We start from the raw sequence: 25,943 nt of genomic DNA on the forward strand, positions 1-25,943 counted from the left end.
GGATGTTGCACATCCTTAACCACTAACAACGCTAAATTGTTTTTTTTTTTTTTTTTTAAACTAAATACTTTTAATACCTACATTATGCAGTCTTTCCTGGTGCGGCCTTCTAGATCGACCCAACTGCAAAACCAATAGCAAAAATCAACTGTAAAGAGCCCCGAAGGCTGTTTGTGCTCTCAGAGACTCTTGTCTTCTTAGGAGGAGCTAGAGAGCAGTATCAGAGCTGTCTTTTGGAAAAACAAGGCCATCTCTTATCTGTCACTAGTGCTCTCAGTTGATGCACTTTTATCAGCAGAGTGTGCTTTTTGCTGATTTCATGGCAGTAGCTTTTCCACACAAAATGCAGCGTGTTCAATGAAGATTAACCCAAAAACCTTACTTGGAAAACAACTGGTGCATTTGTTGACCACTTGATGGCATCACTCAGTTGTGCAGAAACTAAACGGCATTGTCAGTAGAGCAGTGTTACTTGTGCGTGGTGTTTTATTTTGACCATCAAAGAGTGAAGGGAGTTGATACACTCCCATCAATTAAATGAAAGCCACAGCTCTTGTTTTGATCAATTGTTTTTATTCTCTGTTGTATATTACTTGCCATTCTGGAATAATTTCTTTGCATAAATGCAAACAGAAGAGTGGTCTAGACTGCTCCTCTTGGTGCTCCTGGTTAATTTTTCAACGATGGCAGTTAGTGGACTAGTACTGACACAAAGAATGTGGTTCAGCACAGAAATGGCTTTTTGGTTTGTCTTTCCAGAGATATTGCTTTAAATCTCCAATTGTTGCAGTTAATGTGAATGCTAGGGAAAGGATATATACAATTTTGGTGTTCATAAGTCCTGTAAAATGAAAGCATTTTTCAGCCTTTGTACCAAAAGTTGTCCGTGTGTGTGCCAGCCAACAATGAGAGCGTACTGAAAATGCTGAACTAAGGGGGTAATGGAACAAACAAAGCACAGTGGCAATTATTTAGATGTAAAGGACATTTCTGGTAATGCCAGGGGAGCTCTGAGAGTTTATACATGCTGAGAATTGGCCCACAAGACATCAGGTTGTAAAACATGGAGTTGAAAGGAAGATGAAGATCTAAAAACTGCTTCTCTTGAGCAGTTGGTGTTGTTGAGCAGTGATGAGGCCCCTGTTAGTGCCCTGAGCGATGGAGCCATCTGCTGACCCCAGCACCTTATTCCCTTATTCCTCCTCCTTGGATAACGGATAAACAATATAAAGTCTGCCCAAAAATTGGGGGTGACCTTTAGAAGTAATTGTTCCAAGGTTTTTTGTAAACATTTCAAAATTTTTGTGCTTTCTTTGCTTTGGAGATATTTTTCTGATGCTGCTTTGTCAGAGGTATTCTGACATGATGATTATGTGAATGCTTATGTACACATACTAATGTACGAGTGTCCTGGTACACCTCTGTCATGCCCTTCCTCAGATAAAGAAGAAGAGGGAGGGAATATTTATTGTTCTCAAAGGTTTTATCCAAAAAATGGACACATTTAAGTTGAGGTACTTTGGGGTTTTGGTTGGTTGGTTTGATTTTTTTTTTTTTTTTTTTTTTTTTGCTCAAGCTGCAGAGTACAAATTGTAAATTTTCTTTCTTTTTCTGAGATGTATTTTGTTTTGATAAGGGAGTAGAAATATCCATCTTCACTACATATAAGGTGATACAGCAATAAAAGGTTTTTGCTGTCTACTTTTGTTATCTTTTCTCTATATTATCAGTCATTATATGACAAGTAACTATAGCTTTGTGTAAATTTCATAATAAAAATAAATTCTTTGTTATTTGTAGAAACTTAGTGTAAGTATAGAACATAAAGGTAAGGAAAAGCCTACAGAAACAATACCAAAAAAAAGTATTTATTGCTGAGTATCCAAAGGAAGAGCAACTGCATAGCGTCTCATTAAGTGCAAATGATGCTAATTCATTATGAATTGCCTTTCTCAGTTAGGAAAAGAAGCTGAAGAGTAAGACACATCATAAAATGTGAAGCAAGAAATAAATTTCTCTTCAGGAAATCCCATTTAGTGAAGCATGAGGTTCAGTGAGTGCTTAGATAACTAATTTTAGTGTTGTTCTTAATACACTAAGAATAGGAATGAATCTTTGGATAAATCAATATTTTTAATAGAAGCACTCTCAGTGATATAGATGAGATTATTCTATAATTTTTCTGCCTGATCAGCTGGTTTTGCACAAAAGCATTACATTTTAAAGACCTATTGAGGCCTAAAGAGGAGTAAAATGTTGATAGCTAACAGTCTTTTGCCGTCTTTTTGGGTGACTGAATTAGCTGTGAGCACTGACTTCATGAAAGTTTCTCTTCTACTACAGCAGAAACATTCAGGTTTTGCTTAGATATGTGTGAAAACACTTCTGTGGTTTGTGTTATTTTGGCTTTACCTGGAATCATCATCTTTGTGAGTTTGAAATACTGCGTGACGGATGCAGTCTTTTCTCCTTGCATCATTGTCTTTTCTGTCTCATTTCAGTGCTCCAGCAAACCTCCCAGAAGGACTTCTTCCATTTAATTTGAGAATACCTCTGTGGGCGTGTTTCCCACAGGCCTTATATCTTGATTCAAGATACGATTTTCCAAACTGATACATTTTTAACTCCTAGTTCTTGGTTGTTCTAGTATTTCACCCCAAAATTTTACATGTGTCTCTGTTTATCTATAAATTGGCTAATGAACCGAATTCCTAATTAAATTTTATACCCATAAATAATACAGTAGTTCATTTGTATATAGCACATGACATTCTGCTTCTGCTACCTGTGAACTTTCAGGAGATATTACAGGCCTTGATAATCTCATGGAATATTAGGATTTAGGTTCCCAAAACCAGGGTTTTTTCCCCAGAATCTTTTGTGCTCTCCAGACCTAGTTTTAATGAATTTTTTTTCCTAATGGTTTTCTAATATAAATAATGTGAAAAATCAGTTTTCTCTCAGATTGACTGAGGCAGTAGTACTGAGGCAAGCATGAAGTCCCTCGTCTCAGCAGGAAGGTGGCTTTCAAACCTAATCACAGACACTTAAGTGCCAACTTAGTTAATCACTTCATTGCAGAGTAATACAGCATGTCTGAAGTTATCTTCCTTCCTTTGAAAATCTTTCCAAGCAGAAAGGCAACAGCCTCTCAATTTTCAGATGGTAATTTTTTTTAAAGTGCAAGTTCACAGAATCACTGGGTTGGAAGAGACTTTCAAGATCATTGAGTCCAACCCACCCCTAACACCTCAACTAAACCACGGCACTAAGTGGTCAAACTACATCCAGTCTTACCCAGGGATGGTGACTCCACCAACTCCCCGTGCAGACAATTCCAGTACTTTATCACCCTTTCTGTAAATAACTTTTTCCTAATATCCAACCTCTATTTCCCTTGATGCGGCTTGAGACTGTGTTCACTCGTTCTGTCAGTTTGCTGCCTGGAGAAAGAGACCAACCCCACCTGAGCACAGCCACCTTTCAGGGAGTTGTAGAGAGTGGTAAGGTCACCCCTGAGTCTCCTTTTCTCCAGGCTAAACAGCCCCAGCTTAATATACCAAAGTTATTTGTGATTTGGATGATTCTCCATTTGCAATGCAGTTAAGAGTTCCTAAGGGTTAGTCAGACTGAAAGAGAAGGAAAGAAATTCAACTAAAAACTTAAAGAGCATTTATTAAATAAGAGAGGGTGTCCAGAGTGGGCAGGATGGTGATGCCCAGAAGTGAGAGACAGAAAGACACTGAAGTTTGAAGAGGCAGTGTGAATACCAGTAGGTGGATATATTGTTAGAGCTCAAATTACACTGGCAGCTGCTCTGTGGATAATGAAGGAAACAAAAGAACAAGTTTCTACCCTTTTCTTATAATAGGGAATCACTAAAAGGGAGACTGAGAGATGGTCATGTTGTCACATTGCCAGGAGCAAGATAACAGTTCCTCTTGGAGTATTTTAATCCCCAGTGGTTTGGGGAGAGAGGGATTTAATTACAGAGATCTGAGATAAAGCTCTTAATGCAAATATCCCCATGAAGATGGTGCCAAATCAGGATTTTGCCATCTGCACCTGTCTTCAGAATTAGGAAGTACAGGAAGCAGTGGTAGCAATGCAAGACCTGAAGGACGGTTTCAGGCAACTAGAAGTCTTGCATTGTCTCATGTGCCGTGGGGAGTCCCCCTGAAGAGAAAGGTCATGTAGATAAGGCAAAGTCTGAAAATTAATAGCTCCTTTTTCAGACTTAAGCGTGGTCTTAATGGAATGTGTCTGGAGTTAGAGATATGGGTCACAGAATGAGTTTTGTATATATTGCAATGATGTGAGAGTAAAATTAGAGGCAATAGATGGAGAAGAAAGCAGTGTCTTGTGAAACACAGCGATGGGAGTAACACTTCAAGATGTAAAATGTTAAGCAGGTGTGTAAAAGGGGGTCTCTGTAAACAGACTTCAAAAGGACAGGTTAGGAGAGATACTTCACCGCAACAATTACAAACAGGATTAATCAATAATTAGTGAAACTTCAATGAAATCCAAGAATAAAGTTGAGAGATGGTCTGTTAATGGAGGCCAACACTGAACAAGCACCAGGACATGATTTAATTGGCTCAAATAGATAAATGAAGGTTTATTCTTTCTGTATTATGATGTTCATGTTTTCCTCATATTAGACTGCCCATTTCTTACTGTATGGTTTGTACAATGTTGGTATCTTCTTAAAATGAACTTTGATGGTGAAAAAGTAATTCTCAGCACAGTAAACTAATACCTGTTTCTGTTTAAATAGCAGTCAAATCTGGGGCAGGACTACCAGAACTTTTTCTGTCTTTTCATCTGTGGAAAAAATATTTTAAAAGCCTTATTTCTTAAAACCTATCTAAGTCAAGACATCTGCAACATAAATATAGAAGCCTTTTAGTTATAATATTAAGTGTATACTACCAAAACTCTAGTAGTTGAAGATCACTGAAGTTCTCAAGGTGTCTTGATTGCCCTTTCCCTTATGTTGGTAGTTTGATGTGGACCAAAACATTCAGAATCAACTGTATTCAGCTCATAGGAAAATCAAGATAAGGGTTATGAAGTTTTTATGCAAAAGAATCACAGGTTCTTTTGAATGCTTAAGGAACTGCAACTGATAGACAGAATTAGCCATTTACTCAGTCACAGAGTCAAGGATATTTGGTTGTTCCTGCAAATCCATAGCTATTGTGAAGTTAAATAGAAAACTGCATCTCTTTTCTAATGTTAGTTTTCTGTTCAAGAAATTGTAGGAATGTGAGAGGAATCCTAAAAATATGTGGTCCACCAGAGTTTTCTCCCAAGACAGTATAAACCTTAAACATTCCCTTGCTAAGGAATTTTGAGATGCCTCAAGAGCTAATGAGTTTTTTAATGGAGTCTGTTATGTTGTTGTTCCCCATTGTGTTACTCATGTAAAAAGTAATACTTTCCTCCTTTATGTTCTCAAAGCTTACTCTCACCCTTCAGTGCAATAATTGTGGAGAGGTTGAACTTCTTGGAATCCATTGTATTTTTGTATAATGAAAGTCTTCTATTAGAAATGACATGTTCTGTTTCACGTTCTGTAATTTGACTAAAGAAAGCAATTCAGAAAACATGAAACTTTTTTTTCTTTATTCATTCCAGTTTTTATTGCCTGCTATCACAAAACAGAGAGGCAAGGGGAGCACACACCTAATAAGTAGCAAATGCTTTCAGGCAGAACATAATCAATCGACAAAAATATCGGAATGTGGAAGCATATTGACTAATTCTTCAATCTAACCCGTGGACACAAACTACAAAACGCTGGGAAAATGCCTCAGCTGGAATGGCCTTTGCTGAGATATTTCAGCTGTGTTTGGTGGGCTGTGCTGGGAGATAAGGGGACCCATTTGCCGTGATCTGTCACCTCTCTGGTCTTTCTGCTGCTAAGAAGCAGCAGCTTTTGATTAGCGTCAGTCAGTGAATGAAGCTTTTTCTTGTTATACAACTGGTGATCAGCTCTGAATTGCACAAATAAGTGACTCTCCAAATGCAGCCTCCCATCAGAAAGGGCTTTGTTTTTTGTCTCCTTCTGTCTGGTTTGCAAGTAAATTGTTCCTGCTACAGCCCCGTGTGGCTTGCTGCTCTCACCCTTGGTGACAGCAAAGCTTGCTGGTTGGTGATCTCTGCAGGGGTTTATGGCTCAGCTTTGCTGTTCTCTCCCTCTGTTCTCACTTCTCTGTTCCCTCCCCTACTGTGACTAAATAAATTACCTGTATGACATGTTCAGTTTTCTCTGGCAAGAAGCCTGGGAAATCAAATCTGTTCCCGAACCTGGGTCTCCCATTTGGCAAATATAATGCCTCCCTGCTGTTAAATCAGGTCAGCTCTCAGGAAAAGCAAAGAACAATTTCATATAACTATAATCAACACAGAGTAAATTTAGATAATGCAGCTAACATATGTTTATTGTAAAGACCATCAAGGAAATAATTTTAAAAGCTCTTCATCTTTGTTGCATCAGGCTACATGTTGAACATTCTGAGCAGAGAGAAGATCAAACATTTTCTTTCTGTTATCTCATATCAAAGTGAAATATATCTATTTTCTGTCTGCTCTAAGAAGATTTTTGTTGGACCAGTTCTCATTGGTTGTGTGAGAAAGTTATGTATTTAATTATAGAGGCTTTATATAATTAATATTAATTGATACTTAAGTGTTAATTACTATTAATTATTCATAACCTACTTCCTTTGACTTTCTGGTCTCTGAAAGTAGAGATACACTTAAGTGTTTGGAGGAGGATAAATAAATGCTTTTACTAGATTGTGTTCTCTTCTCTGCCTTTCCAGCAGAGATGAGGCAGCAGGTCGACGGCAGTGTGGCTGCAGGTCACCTGCTGCCACCAGCCCTGACATGGCGCTGGCAGTCCCACAGCCCGTGCCCTCTCCTTGTGTGGGGAGGCACCAGCCTGGGCAGTCTCTCCTCTTGAGCTGAATTTCCTGCTCGGCTCTCTGTGTGTCCCAGGGGTCTCTGAATTGCACCCCAGAGGCTCTTCATGCGTGCACTGTTAACGAGCTGGTGCAGACTGCGCAGGGCTGTGGAGCATCTCCAGTCCCCTCCGGTCGGGCTTTGCTGTGCTGGGGGAGCAGACCAGGGCAGGCTGTGCTTGGGTGGGTCGTGTTGGGGTCTGAAACAGCTGCTGAACCCCTGAGCTTGCCCCCAGCCCTCTTCAAAGGTGGAGCAGGCAGTTCCTAGTGACCCTCAGGGCTGGTGCCAGCCTAACCTGTGAGGGTCTCCTGTGCTGAGCTCCCAGGGCCAACTTTGCTGCCACTTAATTACTAGAGTTGGTAAAAAGCAGCATCACTGGCTGCCTTATGGAATTACAGAGTCTTCTCACCACCACTGAATAGCTTCTGAGGGCCCTGGCTGAAAGTATTTTCTAACTGCAGCTGAATATCAGGTTGCCTTATCTAGAAAAGTCCAGGGAAGAACATGCCATGTGACGTGCCCTGAGCAGCAGAGCAGACTGCCCAGGCCTCTCCACGGTCTGTGTTTCAAACTCAGCGTGAGACAAATGCTTCATTCCCAAAAACAGATGGGGTCAAATGTATATGCTGTGTTTTTAAATGATACCTGCTTTTCCAGATCTTTTTAAGGACAGCTACAGTGTTGCTAATAATTGTTTAGTCATTCAGGAGTTGTCTTGGTTCGAAAGAATGCCTTTGTTGTTTCTTCTTTGCTCTGGGACACACAGTGAATGTTTTTTATCAGTTTAAAAAATCCCTCAAAACTCTGCTGTATGAGGCAAATCCTTGGAATGGAACTTGCTCTTTATTGTCCGAAATCTTCATCCAATGTACCCAACAAGGATCAAGGGGTTAAAGCAGTGAAGTGAGTTTTAAAAAATGGGAATTCGGTTCCTGCATACACCAGGAAGCAAGGGCCATAATCTCCATCCACATCAGCTGCTGTCTCAAGGACTGACAGTAGTTACGTTATCTGTCCTCAACTTTGGCATATCAGGACAGATTGCAGATACTGTCTCCCTCTGCGAAGGTAGGAAAGGTAGGACCTAACTCTGAAAGGCTTCAGGTGATAATGTAATGTAAAAAATTTCAGCCCCGTGTTGACGGCAAGGGCAAAACCTTCCTTGTTCCCTTCTTGGCACCTAGGTTGGCCAAAGGAATTGCTGAGCTCATTCAAACCCTGCTTTCCATCTTGTCTTCTGCAGCCTGCGACCTGATGACGCTGGGGATCTTGGCGCTGGTGACGTCGACGGGTTGTGCGTCGGCCAACGCGCTGCAGTCGCTGACGGATGCCATGCACATCCCACACCTGTTCGTGCAGCGCAGCACGGGCGGCTCCCCGCGCACCGCCTGCCAGCTCAACCCCAGCCTGGAGGATGAGGAGTACACGCTGGCCGCGCGCCCGCCCGTGCGCCTCAACGACGTCATGCTCAAGCTGGTCACCGAGCTGCGCTGGCAGAAGTTCATCGTCTTCTACGACAGCGACTACGGTAAGGGCAGGACAGCGCTTCAGACTCGTTACGGTCGTTTCTCCTCAACTGCGAGGTGGGGAGGGGAGCGTAAAGGGAAGGGTGGAATATGACGTGCTGGGTTTCTCACTGGCAAAGGAAGGAAGTGTTTCAAGTGGGTGCAGGCCTTTGTCTTGAAGGAAAGGTTGCTGTGAAGACTGGTTCTCAGACAAGGAGCAAAGTTGCTTAGCAACACCTAACCAGACAGACAAAGTTTGAGTCATCTCACACTTTTTCAGTAAAATATTAAGCAAGTGTTGACACTGATCAGCAGGGGTCGCATAGGTGTGCAAGGAAGTTCAGCGTGGTCTCTACCTGTTCCAGAAAGCGCTTTCTATCAAAGCTGAGTACCGTTCTCTTTAAAAATTAATTTTCACAATAACTATTACTTTTTTCGCATGCTTCCTCACACTATTCTGTGTCTGAACTAAATTTCACAGTGGTATTCCTGGCATTAAACTGAAAAGTAGAGTTAGCATTTTCAGTGAATCTCATGCCTTTCCTTCAGGAGAATTCGTTCTTTGAGCTGAAACTTGAGGAAAAGGAGTCTCTGCACAGGTACTTTGATAGGTGTAAAGAATAATAAAACCCCAAATCTCTCATTGTACCAGACTCTCAGAGGGAAATGAAGCTGTGTATACTTTTTTTAATATCCCCGCCCCTGCTCAACTGATATGAACGCTGTTCCCTTTGTTTAACTTGTTGTTTATTCAGCGCTCCTGTCTTAGAACATAGGATCTGTAATGGAAACATAAAATTTCTATGATATGATTTGCTAACACTTTCACTTTAAAATGTGATGCATAATCTTTTGACGTGCTGATTTACCATGAACAGAATATAAAAAAAAAGGAAACTTAAGGTTAAGTCACAGTAGGAAAAATAATCATATGCATGTCTATGCATATAGTTTAGATTTTATATGTCTTTTGCTGTTGCAAAATAAATCTTTATTTGCATTTTTCCTTATATATTGTCAGATTTTCAGTGGCAAGTCAGAGAATAATATCTTTGGTTTTGAAGTTTGGTTAGTCCTGGTTTAAAAATCCCCAAAATCCAACAACTGAGCAAAGGAAAAAACAACCATCCTGAGTTTAGAAGAGTTCTGAAAGTCTTGGGTACAGATTTCTCTTTTCAGTTGCTAGATAGTTACTTGCTGTTTCTTTAATGGGAGCATTGAAGATGATGAGGATGGTTTTTAGTAGGAAATCAACTGAGACTGTAACATCCTTTTAATGACATAGAATTGTTTTAAGCATGAGAGGCGTTCCACGATGCTTGTAGGGCTAATCTGTAGACTCAAAAATCTAGTAACCCAGCAAATAAATTGTCCTGTAATTACTGTTCTTTGTAATGCTTCATCAGTGAATGCTTTGAAAGCAGAAGTCACAAGGTACAGGGTAGGTGTTCTTTTGGTGGCCTTGTGGTAGTGATGAGGAGGTTGCTCTTTAGCAGGGGATTGGGTTTAAAGAGTCAAAATTATTCTAACAGTTATTACAAGAATGAAAGGGAACAAAATCATCTTATTGGGATGTCTAAGAAACACCCCAGATGCTCGATGTTCAAACTGCTTTTGCCTGCTTTCCCTACTAGCCAACCTGCTTACTGAACTATGCTAAACTATGGTATCCCTTTTTCCAGTGATGCATCTGTTTCTTTGCCTTTTTTTCCTCCTTTTTTTTTTTTTTTTTTTTTTTTTTTTTTTTCCAGAGGCTTTAATATCTCAGCAGCAAATCCTGAAACCCTTAATTTGCATACCTCTAAATTCAGTTATGATCAAATTTATCTTTTCCATTTGGCACAGGCTGTATCAGTAACACATAAGGTTATGGAAGATTGCCACAGGCATTTTGCTCCTTCGAGTGCAGAGTCTGGTGTGCATTGCAGCTGCCCATGTGCTCCATTTTATGCTAATTCCACTGGAATAATTTTTTCATAAGCAATTGGTGGGAGGGGTTTCCATAAAGAAGCCAACTGACCCTTGCCAGATCTGGGCGTGGATCAGTGAATAGAGGATAAATAACCCATTTCCCATGATGTTGCATGCTGAGCTCCAAAACAGATGCCTGGCTCCCGGGGCATGGCCCTTTCCTCAGCACTGAGCTTCCACAGAGCCCAGCTCCTGCTTCTCCAGCAGCACCTTCCTGCCAATGGGCAGGAGTTCCCTGCTGGCTGTGAGGAGGGAGGTGAAGTATTTGTGACTACAGAGTCCCCAGCACTGGGCTTTTGTGGTTTTCTGTAATTAGTGGTCCTTCTCTACCTGGTCTCTGGAAGTTGTACTGTTCCTGTGAGTAGTGTTTTAATTTGTTCATTTGCTGGTCTCTAAAAGCCCTTGGTGTTCTCCTTGTGGAAGCTGTCAGATTTTCTGAGGACTAAATAGCATTGCACAATTTAAAGAAGTCCCACCTTTATAGCAAGGCTGTGTAACACTGAAGCTGAAAATTATTTGTTAAAGTGATTACCTGTCCATTCTCTGACACACATTCTGAACTATAATTTCTGTGGAAAAAGTAATGGACTTGGCTGTTAGAAACACAGAGCAGTTTGTGAACAGCCTAACAAGCCCATAATATTCTTGTGGTTGCAATAAAATATGCCTTGTTTTACACTGAAATGACAGATAAAAATGTACTCACAACTTCAGTGAAAGGACATGGTCCTTTACAGTAAAATGCTTTAAGGTCTATGTCAAGAAACAGAGAGATTCCTACTGAGCTGTACCAACAGGGGAAAGGTTGTTGATAACTATCCATTCAGTTCCCCTGTACTTACATAAGAAGAGACAGGAGTTAATACAGATGCTGCATCTTCATGATTTCGCCCGTGCTTTTCCACTTCTCTCATTTACGGATTGTGTGTGATTTCTGAAGATGCACAGAAACCTGCTCCCCACTGACCATACTGGGAGATTGCTGTTCCTGAGGCTGACATCCGTTTTTTGGTGGGAAAAAAACCAAGCTGCCCCTAAGTTTTCCAAGGGCTCTCAGATGGTGCTCTGTCTTAAACCAGGTCTTCCCAGCTGTAAATGAACTTGCAACAGAATTTCGATCTGTTGTGTCATCCTAAGAAGCTTCAGCTGTGCTGATGTGTTTTGAGCTGTTTTCCTCTACGAGAGTATCTTCTGTGCCTCTGCATATATTGCAACAATGTGCACAGGCCTGCTGGGAAGTTTAATGTTTCATTTTGCTGACCTTCTGGATGTAGAAGCATCAGTAATCAAATTTTCTGACAGAAAAATTGGTAGTGGGGCAAGTTTCATAAAGAATTTTACCAAGCTGTAAAATGACTATCAGTTAAAAGCAGTGGGTGCCACCCACCATAAGATGAGGCTGGGAAACAAACAGTTGAAACTGTGCTTCTAGGGTGAGTAAATAAACAGATGTGTGGTTAGAGGATGGATTTGAGAAGTTTTGAAGGCTGGCAGTGAAAATGAAAACCATGATGAATATTAAGTCATATTTCTGAAGAGAAATGTGAGTAATAGCTATGTTTTCACTAGATTAACCTTACTACTGAAAAAACTTATCTCTGTAGTTAATTAGGTCTCTGCTTTCCTTCATACTTGTCTGCATATCCATATCACAAAATGTGAGATAAAATGAAGGTGTTTTATGAGTCCTCTTTGTCAACAAATGGTATTAGACCTGTGAAAAGTAGATGTAATATTTTATTCTTAAGTTTTGGTGTCAGTAAGTGAGTGTTGTCCACTGAAGAAAAGGGTTGTATAAAAGTTTTACAGAAGAAACCTTTGAAGAACATTTGACCTTCCAAATGTGTATACGAAGCTTGGTTCCTACAGGAGAAAAACCCCAAGGTCACAATTTATTGATTTCTATTTCTTTTTTTTTTTTTTTTTTTTTTTTTAAGATTAGAGGTCTATTCTTTTTCATTTATGCTGCATTAACTTTGAATGCTACTTGATCAGTCTTGCTGTGTGGAAGGAACCTAATTTTCGATATGACTGGTTTTGCGGGAAGTTGTGTTTCCCACAGCAATTATGTGGCGGTTTCATTTCTGAGTCCTGCCTGTCAAGGGCCTCAGCCATGACTGTAAATTACAGGAATTGAGCTATTAATAATTTTACAGCAAGATATTGGTCCTGGAATGGTCTGTCTTTTGTCAAGATCCCTTTGTGCAGGCTGCTATCCTTGCATTGATTTAATTTGCAGAGGAATATTGTAATGAAAATTGAGAAGTGCATGTATTTGCACAGTCCACGTGGAACACTGCAAATCACTTGTGATGGGAAACATTGACTGTCACAACAAAAAAGAAGCAGCGCAGAGCATATGCTTATGAGCTGCTTTCACCCTACCTGCTTTAAGTTTTCTTTTATCTTTGTCTGTTTACAACAGAAGTTACATTCTTCTTTCTGTGTCATGATTTCAGCTGTCAGACAAGCACTTCTGCATCACTGGGGCTGCCACCTTTCCAGTGAGCATGCCTTGCTTAATGTAAATACAGGCAATTTGACGCCTGAGGTGTTGAGCCCAACCGCACATGTATTGGTTGGTGCCCGTTCAGCAAATCTGACACTACCCCAAAGTGTCTTTTCCTGCATGAGCTGTGCTGATGGAGTTTGCATGTGTTGTTAAAGAAACCTGGCTTTTTCCAGTTGGTTGGTGCATCCCAGCTGGAACTGCTGTGGAGAAGCTGTTTTAATAGTAAGATATATAGATTTTAAGCAGCCAGCTGCAGAGAAATGTAACTTCTTTATGCTCATCAGTCTGCAACTGCAATCACTTAGGGAGGGAATCCTCAGGCATCTGCATTGATGCTGCAGTATGAGGTGATAAAGGGGAAGGATAGGCTGGGGCTGAGTACCTTTTCACCCAACAAGGAGCAGAATCGTCTGAATATTTAATCTACACAATTTCTGCGTTACCTGGTTATTCAGTCACAACTGCATACTGGATGTCTAGTTTCCAGACTAATGTAACATCTACCTGGAAATAATGAAGACTTTCCTGTAAAAAGTTTGAGTCTTTTAATGTATGATCGTCATTGCAGCTGCAGAGAGTGCCAGAAAAGAAAGAATTCAGCCAAGTTCTCCAAGTCCAACAGGGACTTTGTGATACCATGGGGTAGGAAAAAAAAAATTGACCTTTTGACTTTTACATTGAATTTGATGTGGAAGCTATTGAAGAAATGGTATTGTGTGTTCCCATACTTATCCTTGAATCACTTTTCTGACTGTAGCAGCACTTAAAGTAATTGGTCTGCTTAAATTAAGCATGGATTTTTGTCATTTGTGATGGTATTTGTTTTTATTTAGTAATGCTTCACAATATTTAATGCCAAATGTAATTAAAGAAAGTCAATTTCACTTCAAATTATTACTTATACATTACTTTTAGTACCTTGATTTTTAAGGTATGTGAGTGTGTGTGCTAATAGCAGCAGTAAGATTTCCCCCTCTCTAACCCCCCATAATTCCTAGCAAGGTATTGGAGCATGAGCAGAGGGGTTTTTTCCCATAAAAGCTATTAAATGCTGCCAGGACAATGCCTGATGTGATACACAAATGATCTTGAAGTTACAGTGCAGCCTTTATTCTCAATGTGTACTATCCCAGCTTACCTGTATATTCAGTGGTAGCAAAAACCAGTCAGATCTCTGGATCAAGAGTTTGGGCAGTTCCAGGCATCTTGTCTTTCTCATAAACTCAAGGCAAGTTCAGGAAATAATTCTGAGCTTTCAAATAGGTTGAAAAATGTTTTGCAAAGAGATGATGCAAGTTCTTTTGAAAAATTCAGAATCCCCTGGACTAACACTTTCGGAAGAGAAGGTTTGCACTCTGTATTCAAAATATCTATTTCTAAAATCACTTGGTATCTTAAAAGATTTCAGAAGTCTCTATCTGGGTAGATACACATGAGAAAGGGAAATGAAAAGTGGTAGTAGTAGTTTTCCACCAGTTTTTCAGCTCAGTCATCTGGTCAAAAGTGAATATTAATCTAGTCCTGAAAGCTCTCATTGTTCATTCTTTACTGTCTTTTTCTCCTCTCATTGTTTCATTTTAGTGACCAGTCTTCAGGCTCAACTTTGTAGAAACTAGGGGCTATTGGTGACTCTGTTTTCCCACCATTTATATTCGGAAACAGAATAATACACCACACACTGTCTAGAGAAAGGGCAGACTTCAGTAGCCTGGAATCAGAGGGTGAAAATTAATTCATTTTGAGAAGTATAGATGTCATCTGTAGAATGCCTAAATTCTTGGCTCTATTTCCCTGACTGATGGTGGATTGAATCTCTTGCGTTTAGACCGATGGCATGAAGCTAAAGAGTTTGTTTTGGGGTGTGGAAAAGACAAGAAGAAACATAAGGGTGATTTGGTGTACTTGAGCAGGGAACCCGAGGAGCCCATTCCAGAAGGGAATCTCTTCAGTTCAGATGTATTTAGGACCTGAATGTTTACACAGCCACTTAGAAATTGTTTTATAAAAGCGTAGGTGGAAATTGAACAGAAAGGTAGAAGTTTGTCCTGGAAGATGTGTGCAGGACTTCAGGCAGTGACATCATTCTGAGAAAATATATTCAGGTATCTCCATTTGCAATGAACTTTAAATAAATTCTCAATCCCTACTGGCTTTCATGAAAGCAGTAGGGGAGAGGGTTCATCTGTGTGTATACATATCTATGCAAACACGCACATATATATGGATAGGTGTAGATACAGCAATATATATAGATAGATGTTTATGTGTGAATTTCCAGAAAAATAGTAATGGAGTGTGTATTTATATACATACATGTGTATACACTTGTGTGTAAATGTGTCCATGAGCCGATATGCAGAATCAAGGAAATGTATTTCGTCTGTTCCTTTTGTGTCTTTGCTCAGTCCCCCCCGAAATCTTTCTGATGCCACTATGGGCAGGACTCCTTTGGGTTCTTTCCTGTTTGGAGACTGTTTCTGGTTTGTTTTACCCAGTTAAGATTTGACATGGTTTCCCACCACTTCTTTCTGTTTTCCTCATTGAGACAGAAATCCCATTCCTTCTCACATTTCTTGTATTTAGATCCTGTGTTTTATTTTTTATTTTTCTTATGGCTAAACCTTTTTGTAGGTTTGCTGGCTTTCTTCTTCTTCTTTTGGACAGCACCCTGTCCAAATCGTTTTAAATGTCTAGCTAGCTGTCCACAGCTGCACAAATTTCACCTCCCAGACAGAGACATGCCAAGGGAGCAGAGTTTTGCTCTTCATTGAATTATGCTGTGTGGGTTTTTTATGCCTTCTGCATTTACCTCCTTACGTATTTAATGTTTGCATCTGGTGCTCTGGGAGTTATTTTAAGAGTTATTTCAATCATTTTAGGAAAAAAATGCATAATTAGATTGTAAAAATTAAATAAAAAGCAGAGGAAAAATGCTTCAAAGTTTGTATTTTTCAGTCAGAGCCCATTGCCAATGTAATCCGAATATTTGAGTTCTATTGCAGAGTAATTTAATATTCATCATCTTATTATGGCATTTGTTTAAGTGGAAATAATGCATTCTTTTTTTGTGTACAAATTGAGTAAATAGGATTAGTCTCACTACTAGGGAACATTGAGTCCTGCAGAGATCCTTTTTTAATACTGGATCTTTTTGGTTTAGCATCTCTTGGTTTAGTAACGAAGACTCAAATAGACTGTTTCTTTCAAAGCCCTATTGGGGAGTTATAGGGGGCTCCAAGAAAGAGACAAAAATTGAGCTGGGACAATCCCTTGCAATAGTTTCATTGATTATTTCCTGTGATGGGAGAGCACTAAATGGCAACACTACTCTCGAACTATTTGGAGACAGTAGTTGAGTTCATCAATTTGGAATGTCTTATGGAGTCAGGAACTATTGGCAGTCCCCACTTCATTAAATCATTTACATTGGAAAAGACCTTTAAGGTCATAAAGTCCAAATATTCACCATGTTCCTAAGTGCCATGTCTACAGATCTTCTAAATGCCTTAAGGATGGTGACTCCAGAACTCTCCTGCCTTCCTGGGCAGCCTGTGCCAGGGCTTGACAACCCTTTCAGTGAGGAGCTTTTTCCTGATATCCAACCTAAACCTCCCCTCATGCAACTTGAGAGCATTTTCCCATGTCCCATCACTTGTTACCTGGTAGAAGAGATGGACCCCCACCTGGCTACAACCTCCTTTCAGGGATTTGTAGGGAGAGAGGAGGTCTCCCCTGAGCCTCCTTTTCTCCAGGCTAGACACTCGCAGCTCCCTCAGGTGCTCCTCATAGCACTTGTGCTCCAGACTCTTCACCAGCTCTGTGTGATGTCTCTCAAGATCACCTGCTCCATGGCCTTCCCTGGCACCTTCCCAGCACCCTGCCTCATCCATCAGCAAAAGTCAAACCTTGGCTGGATAAAGCTTCAGCTATTGCATAGCAGGTGAGGAAGGGAATTCAGGATAGTGATTCAGTGCTGGTGTGTGTTACGACTGGCTTGAATTTCATTTCCAAAGTCAGAGTGATTTCATCTGCTCTGCTTCTGGCCAGTGTTTGCTTATATCAACAGCAAGGTATCTTCTAGCAAACCATGCATGGGGAGTCAGGAAAATAAAGAAATTGTGCAATAGACGAATATTGTTATGTTTGTACCAAAAGACCAAGCAATATCCAGTGCCTGAAATACAAAATGCCTTCCTTGCATAATGGTCCATAACCCAGTGATCTCACTTGTCCTAATGCAGTTCCACAGTAATTCTCAAAGTCATTTTGCTTTGGCCCACTTGTATTAATATTTGACATTGCCATTAACAGGAATTAAGACATATTTCATCTTCCAAAAGCCCTATAATAACGTCAGGTGGAACTTTGTTAAGAAAGGAAGAATCCATTAACTAGAACCAACATTTCTCTGTAATCACCTTTCTCCTTCAAATGACAGAATCTTTACAGGAAGGAACTGTCATTTATTTTTGTCATAGGGATAGTAATCCCTCCTGCTGTGGAAGAATAATTAAAGGTCAAATTCTGGCATTGTATTCATGAGTCAGCACAGCCTGAGCACCAACACCTAACTGGACACCCCACCAGGCCCTTGTGGTGCAATAGAAATCTTGGCCGAAGGAACAGCAGTGTGCTTTTATTTTCAGTGAAGATTTCCCCTGTTCCTCTGCATTAAGGAAGCTTTGTAATGATTACCTTATGTATGGAAGCATATATAAGTGCATCAAATTATTTAAAAGTAGTTTGGACCACCCAAAGTGCAGTCTCCCTATTTAACAAGGAGCATTTGGTGACATATTGTGGCTTTGCTCTATAAAGAAGTATCTGTGGGAGTCTTTGTGGTACTGTATATCTTTTATTCTCTCCCAATTTGCGCAGCCATATAAGTCTGGACACGCTGTAATTAAGTGAAACAATATATTATGGTACTAAAATAGGAATAACAAGGGCAGCCTTGCAATGGGAAGGGTGGGAGGTAAGGAAAAAGGAACATTTAAAATGCTGGATTATTGGCCAATTAGTGGGTTTGACTGAGTACTCATGACAGGTGTATTTAAGTTTTCTTTCTCTCCAATCCTAATTAAATCATTGGAAAGAAAGAAAGAAAATTCCAAATGATGGTAGAAGAAGAGCCTGCAAGCCCAGAGACAAGTGAGTTTGGCAAATTCAGCAACCCCCAGTAACCGCATACAGGCTTCGGGGATGTGACCTTGGCAGTGATGACACTAGGAGTTGGACATGCTTTTGGGAGGAATCTCACACCATCCTTTTCCTGTTCAGATTCCTATTATTTAGCCAGTTTCCTTTGGATCTGGTTTAGACAGAAAATTAACAAAAGTAAAAGAAATCTTGAATGTGTTTTTGGTTATGCTGGAGAACAGTAATACATTTAGGGTCTCTTCAGATAGATGCATCAGAAAGGTGTTTGATGGCTTTTAACGTGTTGTGCTTGGAAAAAACCAACCAACCACTTAGTAGAGTTGAGTGACAAGATAGAAAAGGACAAAGTTAGTAGTGAGATTTTTCTGTTTCTTTGTGGGCTTAGCTGTTGTAAAGATGATAGAAGGGCTTAATTTCAGTCACTCAGCAACTCCACTGCACTTTATTTAAAAAAAAAATTACCCGCGTAAAAATTATTTAAAAGCTTTACTTCTGAGGGGAAGGAGAGAAGAAACTTTGTTTTTAAGACTGAGATCTGTTTTCTTGTTTAAGTTAAGGAATCTGGACTGAGCTGGTTTAAATAATAAAGATGAAAAAATTATACTTTCTTTTTCTCAAATTGTGGAAGAGCTGGTGTGCCACTAGCTTGAAAAATGAGTGAAAAAGTCTCCTTGAAACCCAGATGTTTTTTTTAAGTTCTGTGTGTTTAGGGAAATATAGGTGATCAAGGCAAGAGATCTCCAGACTCCTGCTGTGCAAAAAGTTGCACTGTGTGCTTGATTGCAGACTCTTAGACAGCAAAGAATCAACCCAGCAGCAGCAGCAGGTGCTCGTAGGTTTGACACCGGGGCTTTCCAGAAGGAAAGGGTCTTACAGAATATCCAAGGATCTTAAAAGCTTTAATCAGACATTCTTAAACAAGAGGTAATCCAAACATCCGTCACAGGACTAGTGAGTGCTGCTGCTCAGGAAAGGGTTTGTTCCTAATGTTCCAGTGTTTAATGCCTTTTGTGTGCTAATTAGCCTTCTGTGTTTCATCTCCCTCAGCTGATGTCAGGGAGATTCATTTTTATTCTTATATTGGATCATGGATTGGAATAGAGTAAACCATCTCTGCAAGGTTCTAAAAACCCTGAGTCTACAGTAGTTATTGTGCTGGTTTTGGATCTGCTTAAAATATTTGAATTTAATCATGGTTAATGTAAGATCTAACTTTCTCTTGTTCACATTTTTAAATTCCTCTGAAGGTGGACTTTTCCTTTGCTTGGGACTTCATGAAAATTATTAATCACTTTATAATAAAATCAAACAAATTTGTGACCCTTCTGCTGCAGAGAGGCTGGCAGTGCCACCTGAGGGAAAGGGACTTCCTTACAAAACTAATAATCACCTCAGGCAGGGGGGAGTATTTGAGGAGCTCTGATCCTTTGCAGGAGAGAATTGTATTTTCATATCAGGTTTTTAATATTAATATATGAAGAAGAATTGCCCTTGCTGTCTAGCAAAACAATAGCTAATTGGTGATTTGGTTTTTAATAATGGTGAAAGTTAGTGTTAGATAATCGTTTGGGGATTCTGAATGATTGTTTAGAAAACAAAAAGCCTAGTTGAATTTCCTCCTAGTTGTGGTCACTGCAGCTTTTCAAGTATTGCTGCAGCAGAAATCTGTAGAGACTTTTTTTTTTTTTTTTGTCATGGAGTGATTAGAAAATGAGGAGGTAAGAATACCTATGGTTTTTGCATGGAGTAAGAGTGATTTTGAAGATGTTTAGATCAACATGCTCTGAATGTTCTTATTTGTGTTACCAATCAAACTTAAAAAAATTAAAAATATTGATTTGAGTATTCTCTTTAGCAGAACACGCTAACCAAAATAAGCAGCTAAATGCTTTTTTCCCCTTAATAATGGTTTAAATACTGGAAATTGGCAAGTGAAAGGAGACCTGTGGGAATATATGCAAATAGCTTTGTTTTCCCATATGTCTTGGGTGGGAGGATGGCTGCTTTCTATTTAGCTAATTCTTTATGTGTTAAAGAGATGTGGTGTTAGGGGAAAATAGCTTTATTTATTTATTTAAAGGAAAAAGGAAAGACTCTGATAATGATCTGAAAGAAGTATTTTAAACATTTAATGTTTATTGCTGTTAATTACTGTGGTAATTGTATAGAAGTGGTAATGTGTGATGCTAATTCCTAGTTTATTTATTTGAAACATGTTAATGCATCCACAAGCGAGTTTTTCATTAGAAAATCTTGTGTAGGATGTAGCCATGTTGTCAGACACCAGACTCTGCCCACAGCCTGTCTCCTGGTAGGGTGTCTCTTACAGAACTTGACTTACTGATATGAAATATCATATGTTTAAAATAAAACTAAGCCCAAATAGTCGTTCAACTTAAGGACCATAGAAGCTGGCAGGATGCTTCATCTCTATGCTTTGAACCTCAATTGCCAAGGGGAAGTACTTGGAGTTTCGGTGTCGGGGGAATGACCAATTTTCATTGGCTTTGAAAGCAGTCTCAGAGCTTGGTCTATGGTTTGTTTTGCCTTTTGAATACGTTTTACCAGGACCTTTTAAAAAAAAAAATGTGACAAGACTTCATTTTACTGAAATTTAAGGGAATCTTCATATATCAGTTTAACCTGTCTGGAGAGTGCAGGCCCTCATGGAGAAGGAATTAAAAATTCTCCTTCCAAGTACAATTGCATCTACATGTCCTCATCAGTCATAGGCCTGATCCCATGTGTTGATCAGACTTTAATGCATCTTGTTCTTGTCAATCAGAGTAATTTGCACTTGGCCTTCATCAGTCAGGTTTACACTCATAGTCCTAACCTTCTGGTTACCACGTGGTTTGCAGCAGCAGCAGTGTTTGCGTCCCTGTGGCTTTTCCACAGCTTTTCTGGTCAAAATGTTCAGGTCACAGGTTGTGTGTGTGGTTTAGATTTGTTTGCTTTCTTTGAAAGGAGCAAACGTTTATCACAAAGGAGGTTAATGGCTGTGGCAAGGGTTGAGCTGAAGTCCCACCCCTAATATTTCCTACTAAAATGTCAGTTAACAGAAGCCAACCTAAAATCTAGTTGTTCACACCTTTCATGTGCATCCTTCCAAAGAAAAGGTGGTGTGCCCCACTTTTTTAATCAGTTTTGAAAAGAAACTCCAATTATTGATTCATAATAGGGATTGTATTTGTTAGCATTCCTGTTGGAGAAGTCACTTCCTCCTGCCTTTGACACCTTGACCCAAAGGGCTTAATTAGGCAAGAGATTATTGAACCAATGGGGATTTTTTTTTCCCCACAAACTACAGTCTTCGGGAAGTGCCTCGCTGTACTCGCAGGCAGTTTTGTTCTCCTTGTATTGAGGGTGAAGAAGTTAGATCAGTATTTATTAAGTCTGAAGTGGCTTCTGTGTTCATTTGTGGTTCATCTGACAGCCATGCACTTTGCAGTTAGTGTTTCTATTTAAGGTACAGGCTTTGTCTCTCTCCTTGCTTCACAGAGCAATGGGGAAGAAGAGCCATCCCTATTAGAGGTAATTGGTAAAAAGCCATAACTACTGCCACACTATGCACTGAGGCTTGTATCTCACTTCACTTGCTGAGGCTGCAAGTCAGAGCCTTGGAAATGATTTGCCTTTCTCCCTTTGTAGTCACACGCCGCTTCTGAGGCTTCACTGGAATGCAGGTTGTGAGGACTGCGTTACGGCTCTGTCCTTTGCTTGTGAGCTTTCCCTCATGATAGGAAGAGCTGTGGAGTCATTTTGGGCAACATTAACTTGGGGCTAATCAGGAGCTGGTTGTCCTCCTTCCCCTGCAGTCTTCACACTTACAGCAGCTGCCTGTACTGTGGCATGGCAGCTAATAAAGCAGAGCCAGCTTTTTGGGAGAGCTCTGTTGATTTGGTGTCTGTCCTTACAGCTTCCCACCTGCTGCTGAGACTGACTGGCAATGTAAAGGACATGTAAAGGATTATTTTATAGCTAGTTTTAGAACGTGAGTTTTAGTCATTGTAAGATTTGACGCTGCTTGTAGTCTCCTAAGAGCATTTAGGAGAAGCACTAGGTCACCATGCTAAAGCATGAACACTTCTGGGTCAGTGTTCATGTCCTCATCCAGGAGAGGATATATTATGGCAAAGAAAGCAAAATTCAGTTCTATGCGTGGCAGGAATTTTTTTGCATTGTGTTTAAAATGTTTAATGAGTTGATATTGCTTTGCTCGTTTCTGTTTCCGGCTCTATCCTAACTGAACTGTTAAGGAAGAACTTGTTTGGGTGTTGCTGTTATTTCCTGTAGGAGCTGCTGCTGAATTTAAAAGAAAAACACATGAAACACACATGAACATAAGTGCTGAGACTAATTTCAATGAGGCATTTTTTGTGTTTGTATTTAAGTCCTCATGCTGGCACCAAGTGTTGTCACTTATTGCTGTACGTATGTGTGCATAAATATGTACTAATGTGTATGTCTGTGCGTAAATGAAGAGCAAAGACAGTTTGTGCTTGTCTTGATGAATGTCATTTATCTGGATGTAATTAGAAGCTGAGCTTTATTTAAAGAGGAAGCATAAATACAAAAAAAATTGCAGAAATAAGAGTTTGCTTTGGTACCATTTAGACACATGAAAAACGGTGGTTTTTGGGAAAAAAGTACAAATTTCTTGGGATTTTTGTTTGTTTGTGTGTTTTGTTTGGTTTTTTGTTGTTTGGCCTTTTTGCAAATCAACATCTAGCTTTTCAGGCTCCCAACCAAGTCAGTTTTATGAAGCTGGAGCGTAGGAACTAATGCATAGCACTCAGTCTTTGTAGGAACATCCCTTCACTGAAACTGAAGTTTCAATTAAGTAGCACAATTCCTTGTGCTACTTCCTTTGTGTGCACACAGCACAAATGTGAAGTGTATCATCTTTGCAAGTGCTTGTGTTAAAAAACCAACTCAGAACCCACTGGTAATGAGTCCTGCCTGTAGCTGTTAGAGCTATAAATGTTTTGAAGCTACAACTTTGCTTCCAGATAACCCTGTTGGCTTTGTTTACCATTTTGCTGTTCAGATTTAATTTGTTGTGTTTGGTCTGTCCTGAAGAGTGAGTGATTTTGGCAAGGTCAAGTTATGTAGGTAATGTGATGTTGATTTGTGAACACCAAGTATGTGGCGAACCCAGAGGAGTTCGCGTTTTTGAGTGCTGTGAGCTGACTATCTCTTAGTATTTTCTTCTCTTCTTGCTTTTCCTTCTCTTTCTCTGGTATATCAGATGGAAAGTTTAAGATTTCCATCACACCACAGAGTGTGCCAGGCGTCTGTTGTCAGGGGCTTCCTGAGGTATTCACCGTACGCTGATTGTATGAAGTGTCTCATCCCTGCCATCTCCTTGTTCAGTCAACACTCTGTTACTAATGGATGATAAAAACTGGGATGTGCAAGGAAATCCAAGTTACCTGAGTTAGTATTCATGCTTAGGCTTTGCCGAGAGCTTCTGAGAACTGAGCCTGATAGATGTGGTGTTGGAAGTTAGCTCCATTAGCTCTATGTGTATTATAATTAAAGTCAGACAAGCTGATAAATATTGGAGTGGTTGGCTGTAAATCCTGATATAGCCAAGGTAAAATGTGTTCTATCTTACATGATACTGAAGTAAAATTACCTGAAGGACTTGTCTCAAGGACAAATTGAACTGCTTTTTAAGGATTAACATATCTCCTAAGTTAAATTAAAAGATAAAAATTAGATCTGATGTCAAGATGTTTGGAATTGTGAGAGCGTAGAATATTTCAGTGTGAAATTAATCATATTTTGAAGGACTTCAACCTGAATGTCCATATGTTAGAAGAGTGAGTCCTCGGGAGACCATGGAGAAGACACTTGCTTTGCTGCGCTGGTCTTCCTGCTTGAACACTCTTGTTTACTGTCGGAAGCTTAAAATGATTGATAATAAAGCCCTCCACAATTTTATTTCTGTCATACATAGTGTTTGATATTGCTGTAAAGGCAAGTGACAAAAGGTATATAGGCCTGAAGACTGTAATGCAGCAGTGAGGCTTTCTATGCTAGTTCCCACTCCCTGAGACATTTTGGTAATTGAGAGCTTGTTTCTGCTTTCCGTTGTGTATTAAAATGGTAATAATCACATAATCTCAGTTCTATTATGCCATGTTAATTTTGAATTCCCACTCTATTGGTCTCTCTTTCATTGTGCTCATATGCTTATATGGCAGACGTTATGACTGGAAGGTAATTCTGCCTTAGGTAATGCTCTTTTTCTCTAATGTCCTTGTACACTGATGATTGAAAGTTTAATATGTTTGCACATAGAGGACCTAGAGGACTCCTGCATGGAAGTGCTTGTTGTATTTTGAGAGTGGGATATGTATGGATAGCAAGGGTTTAATTCATCTTTCTTTTTTCTTCTCATGATTAAAGTTTTTTTTTTTTTTAATGAAGATGTCTCTCAGTGAAAGAGGGGAAAAGGGACAGCAGGAAAGTAGGATTGTAATTTTTGTGTCTGTTGATTTTTTAAGAGTGTATTGGGGTTGGAGTTGTTTCATAGCACTATGAAGGATGGTTTGTTTATTAGGATCTTCTGAACAGCATTATCCCTGGACAGTGGGGGATGCTTTGGGAAGGAAAGGTGGGATGTCACTGCTGGCAGCACCCTGCTTCACACTGCAGGGCTGGGGAAGGGGGTTGGCTTTGGGCAGTGTTGGAAGGCTCCAGAAGGAGTGCTGGGAGACCCAAATGGCAGGGACCAGGTTATGGAAAAATGGCTTTATATCTCTGTTGAAAAGTCCCTTTCGCAGAGCTCTCTCTCTTCTGTCACCGATGATGAGTTACATGGATTCAATGCTAAAGGCCAGCACAAATGGGTCTGTTCTGCTCTCCAGTTTCACAGTGGTAACCGTGTCTGGGGTTGGGGACTTGTACAAGACAGGTCTCTACATCCAGTAATATTTCCTGCAAGTTAGGGCTGACAAGAAAACAGCTGCAATCTATTTCAGAATGACTGAGATCTTTCTGTGCTGCAAAATGTCTGAAAATAGTTAAAATTTTTCTTTCATAAAAGTGAGAAATTGTTTTTCATAGTAATTCCTGTCCACTAGAAATGCAGGGACAGTTGTGTCTTCAGACATTGCCAAGGAGATGAAACTTCAGAAGTGCTGGTTTTATTGTGAAAATATCGACCTGCTGCTGATAAACCCTTGGGGCGGTTGGGCCTGTTTGTTCATGAAGAAAAGAGTTTAACACCTTGATCATGAGTTCAAAATTTAAAAATGCTTGAATTTTACTTAATTTTTGATTTGTTTTGGGACATTTTGAGTTGGTGTATGCAATAAAGTGTTTCAATAGATGCAGTTTTCATCTTTAGAGGTAAACATTATTTCTTATGCATGCTCTCTTTCTGAAAACATTTGGGAAAACAGGCCAAATAAATTTAATATGTAGATGCTTTTTTTTTTTTCTTTTTGGATGTTGACCTTCCCAGAACAGCAGTAATGATTAGTGGTGTTTTGAAGGCAGACATCTCGCTTTATCTCTAGAGCTTTTCTGTATTTTTGAAATGTTAAATTGAAACATAAATGGAAAATGTTTACTTTAATCTCTGTAACTATTTCTGTGTAGTTTTCTGCTTGTTGACAGGCAGGCGACTTTGTGTTTCAGTACTGCACAGCTCCAGTGAACACACTGGTCTTTACAGTCGCTTTGTGCACACTTTACCAACATTTTGACGTAATTTTCCTTCCTTGTTTCCTTTTAACCCCTGTATTTATTGAAAAGCCCTTTCCATATATCAAGCCCTTATTATCTTTGCTAATAAAATGGTTATAATC

At 39.7% G+C, this 25,943-nt stretch overlaps 1 protein-coding gene across 3 annotated transcripts in view; it reads left to right on the forward strand.

Moving 5' to 3' along the window:
- The window catches only part of GRID1 (glutamate ionotropic receptor delta type subunit 1), a 483,633-nt gene that overhangs the window by 189,816 nt on the left and 267,874 nt on the right, over positions 1 to 25,943 (forward strand). For all 3 annotated transcript variants that reach the window (XM_066191627.1, XM_066191628.1, XM_066191629.1), the window contains one exon: positions 8,216 to 8,500. In XM_066191627.1, the coding sequence (XP_066047724.1) occupies positions 8,216 to 8,500 (285 nt within the window). The remainder of the gene's footprint in view (positions 1 to 8,215; positions 8,501 to 25,943) is intronic.

This window comes from Chamaea fasciata, unplaced genomic scaffold, assembly GCF_029207755.1.
Source record: "Chamaea fasciata isolate MVZ Bird 193981 ecotype frontalis unplaced genomic scaffold, bChaFas1.0.hap1 SCAF_9, whole genome shotgun sequence".
NCBI classification, from domain to species: domain Eukaryota; kingdom Metazoa; phylum Chordata; class Aves; order Passeriformes; family Sylviidae; genus Chamaea; species Chamaea fasciata.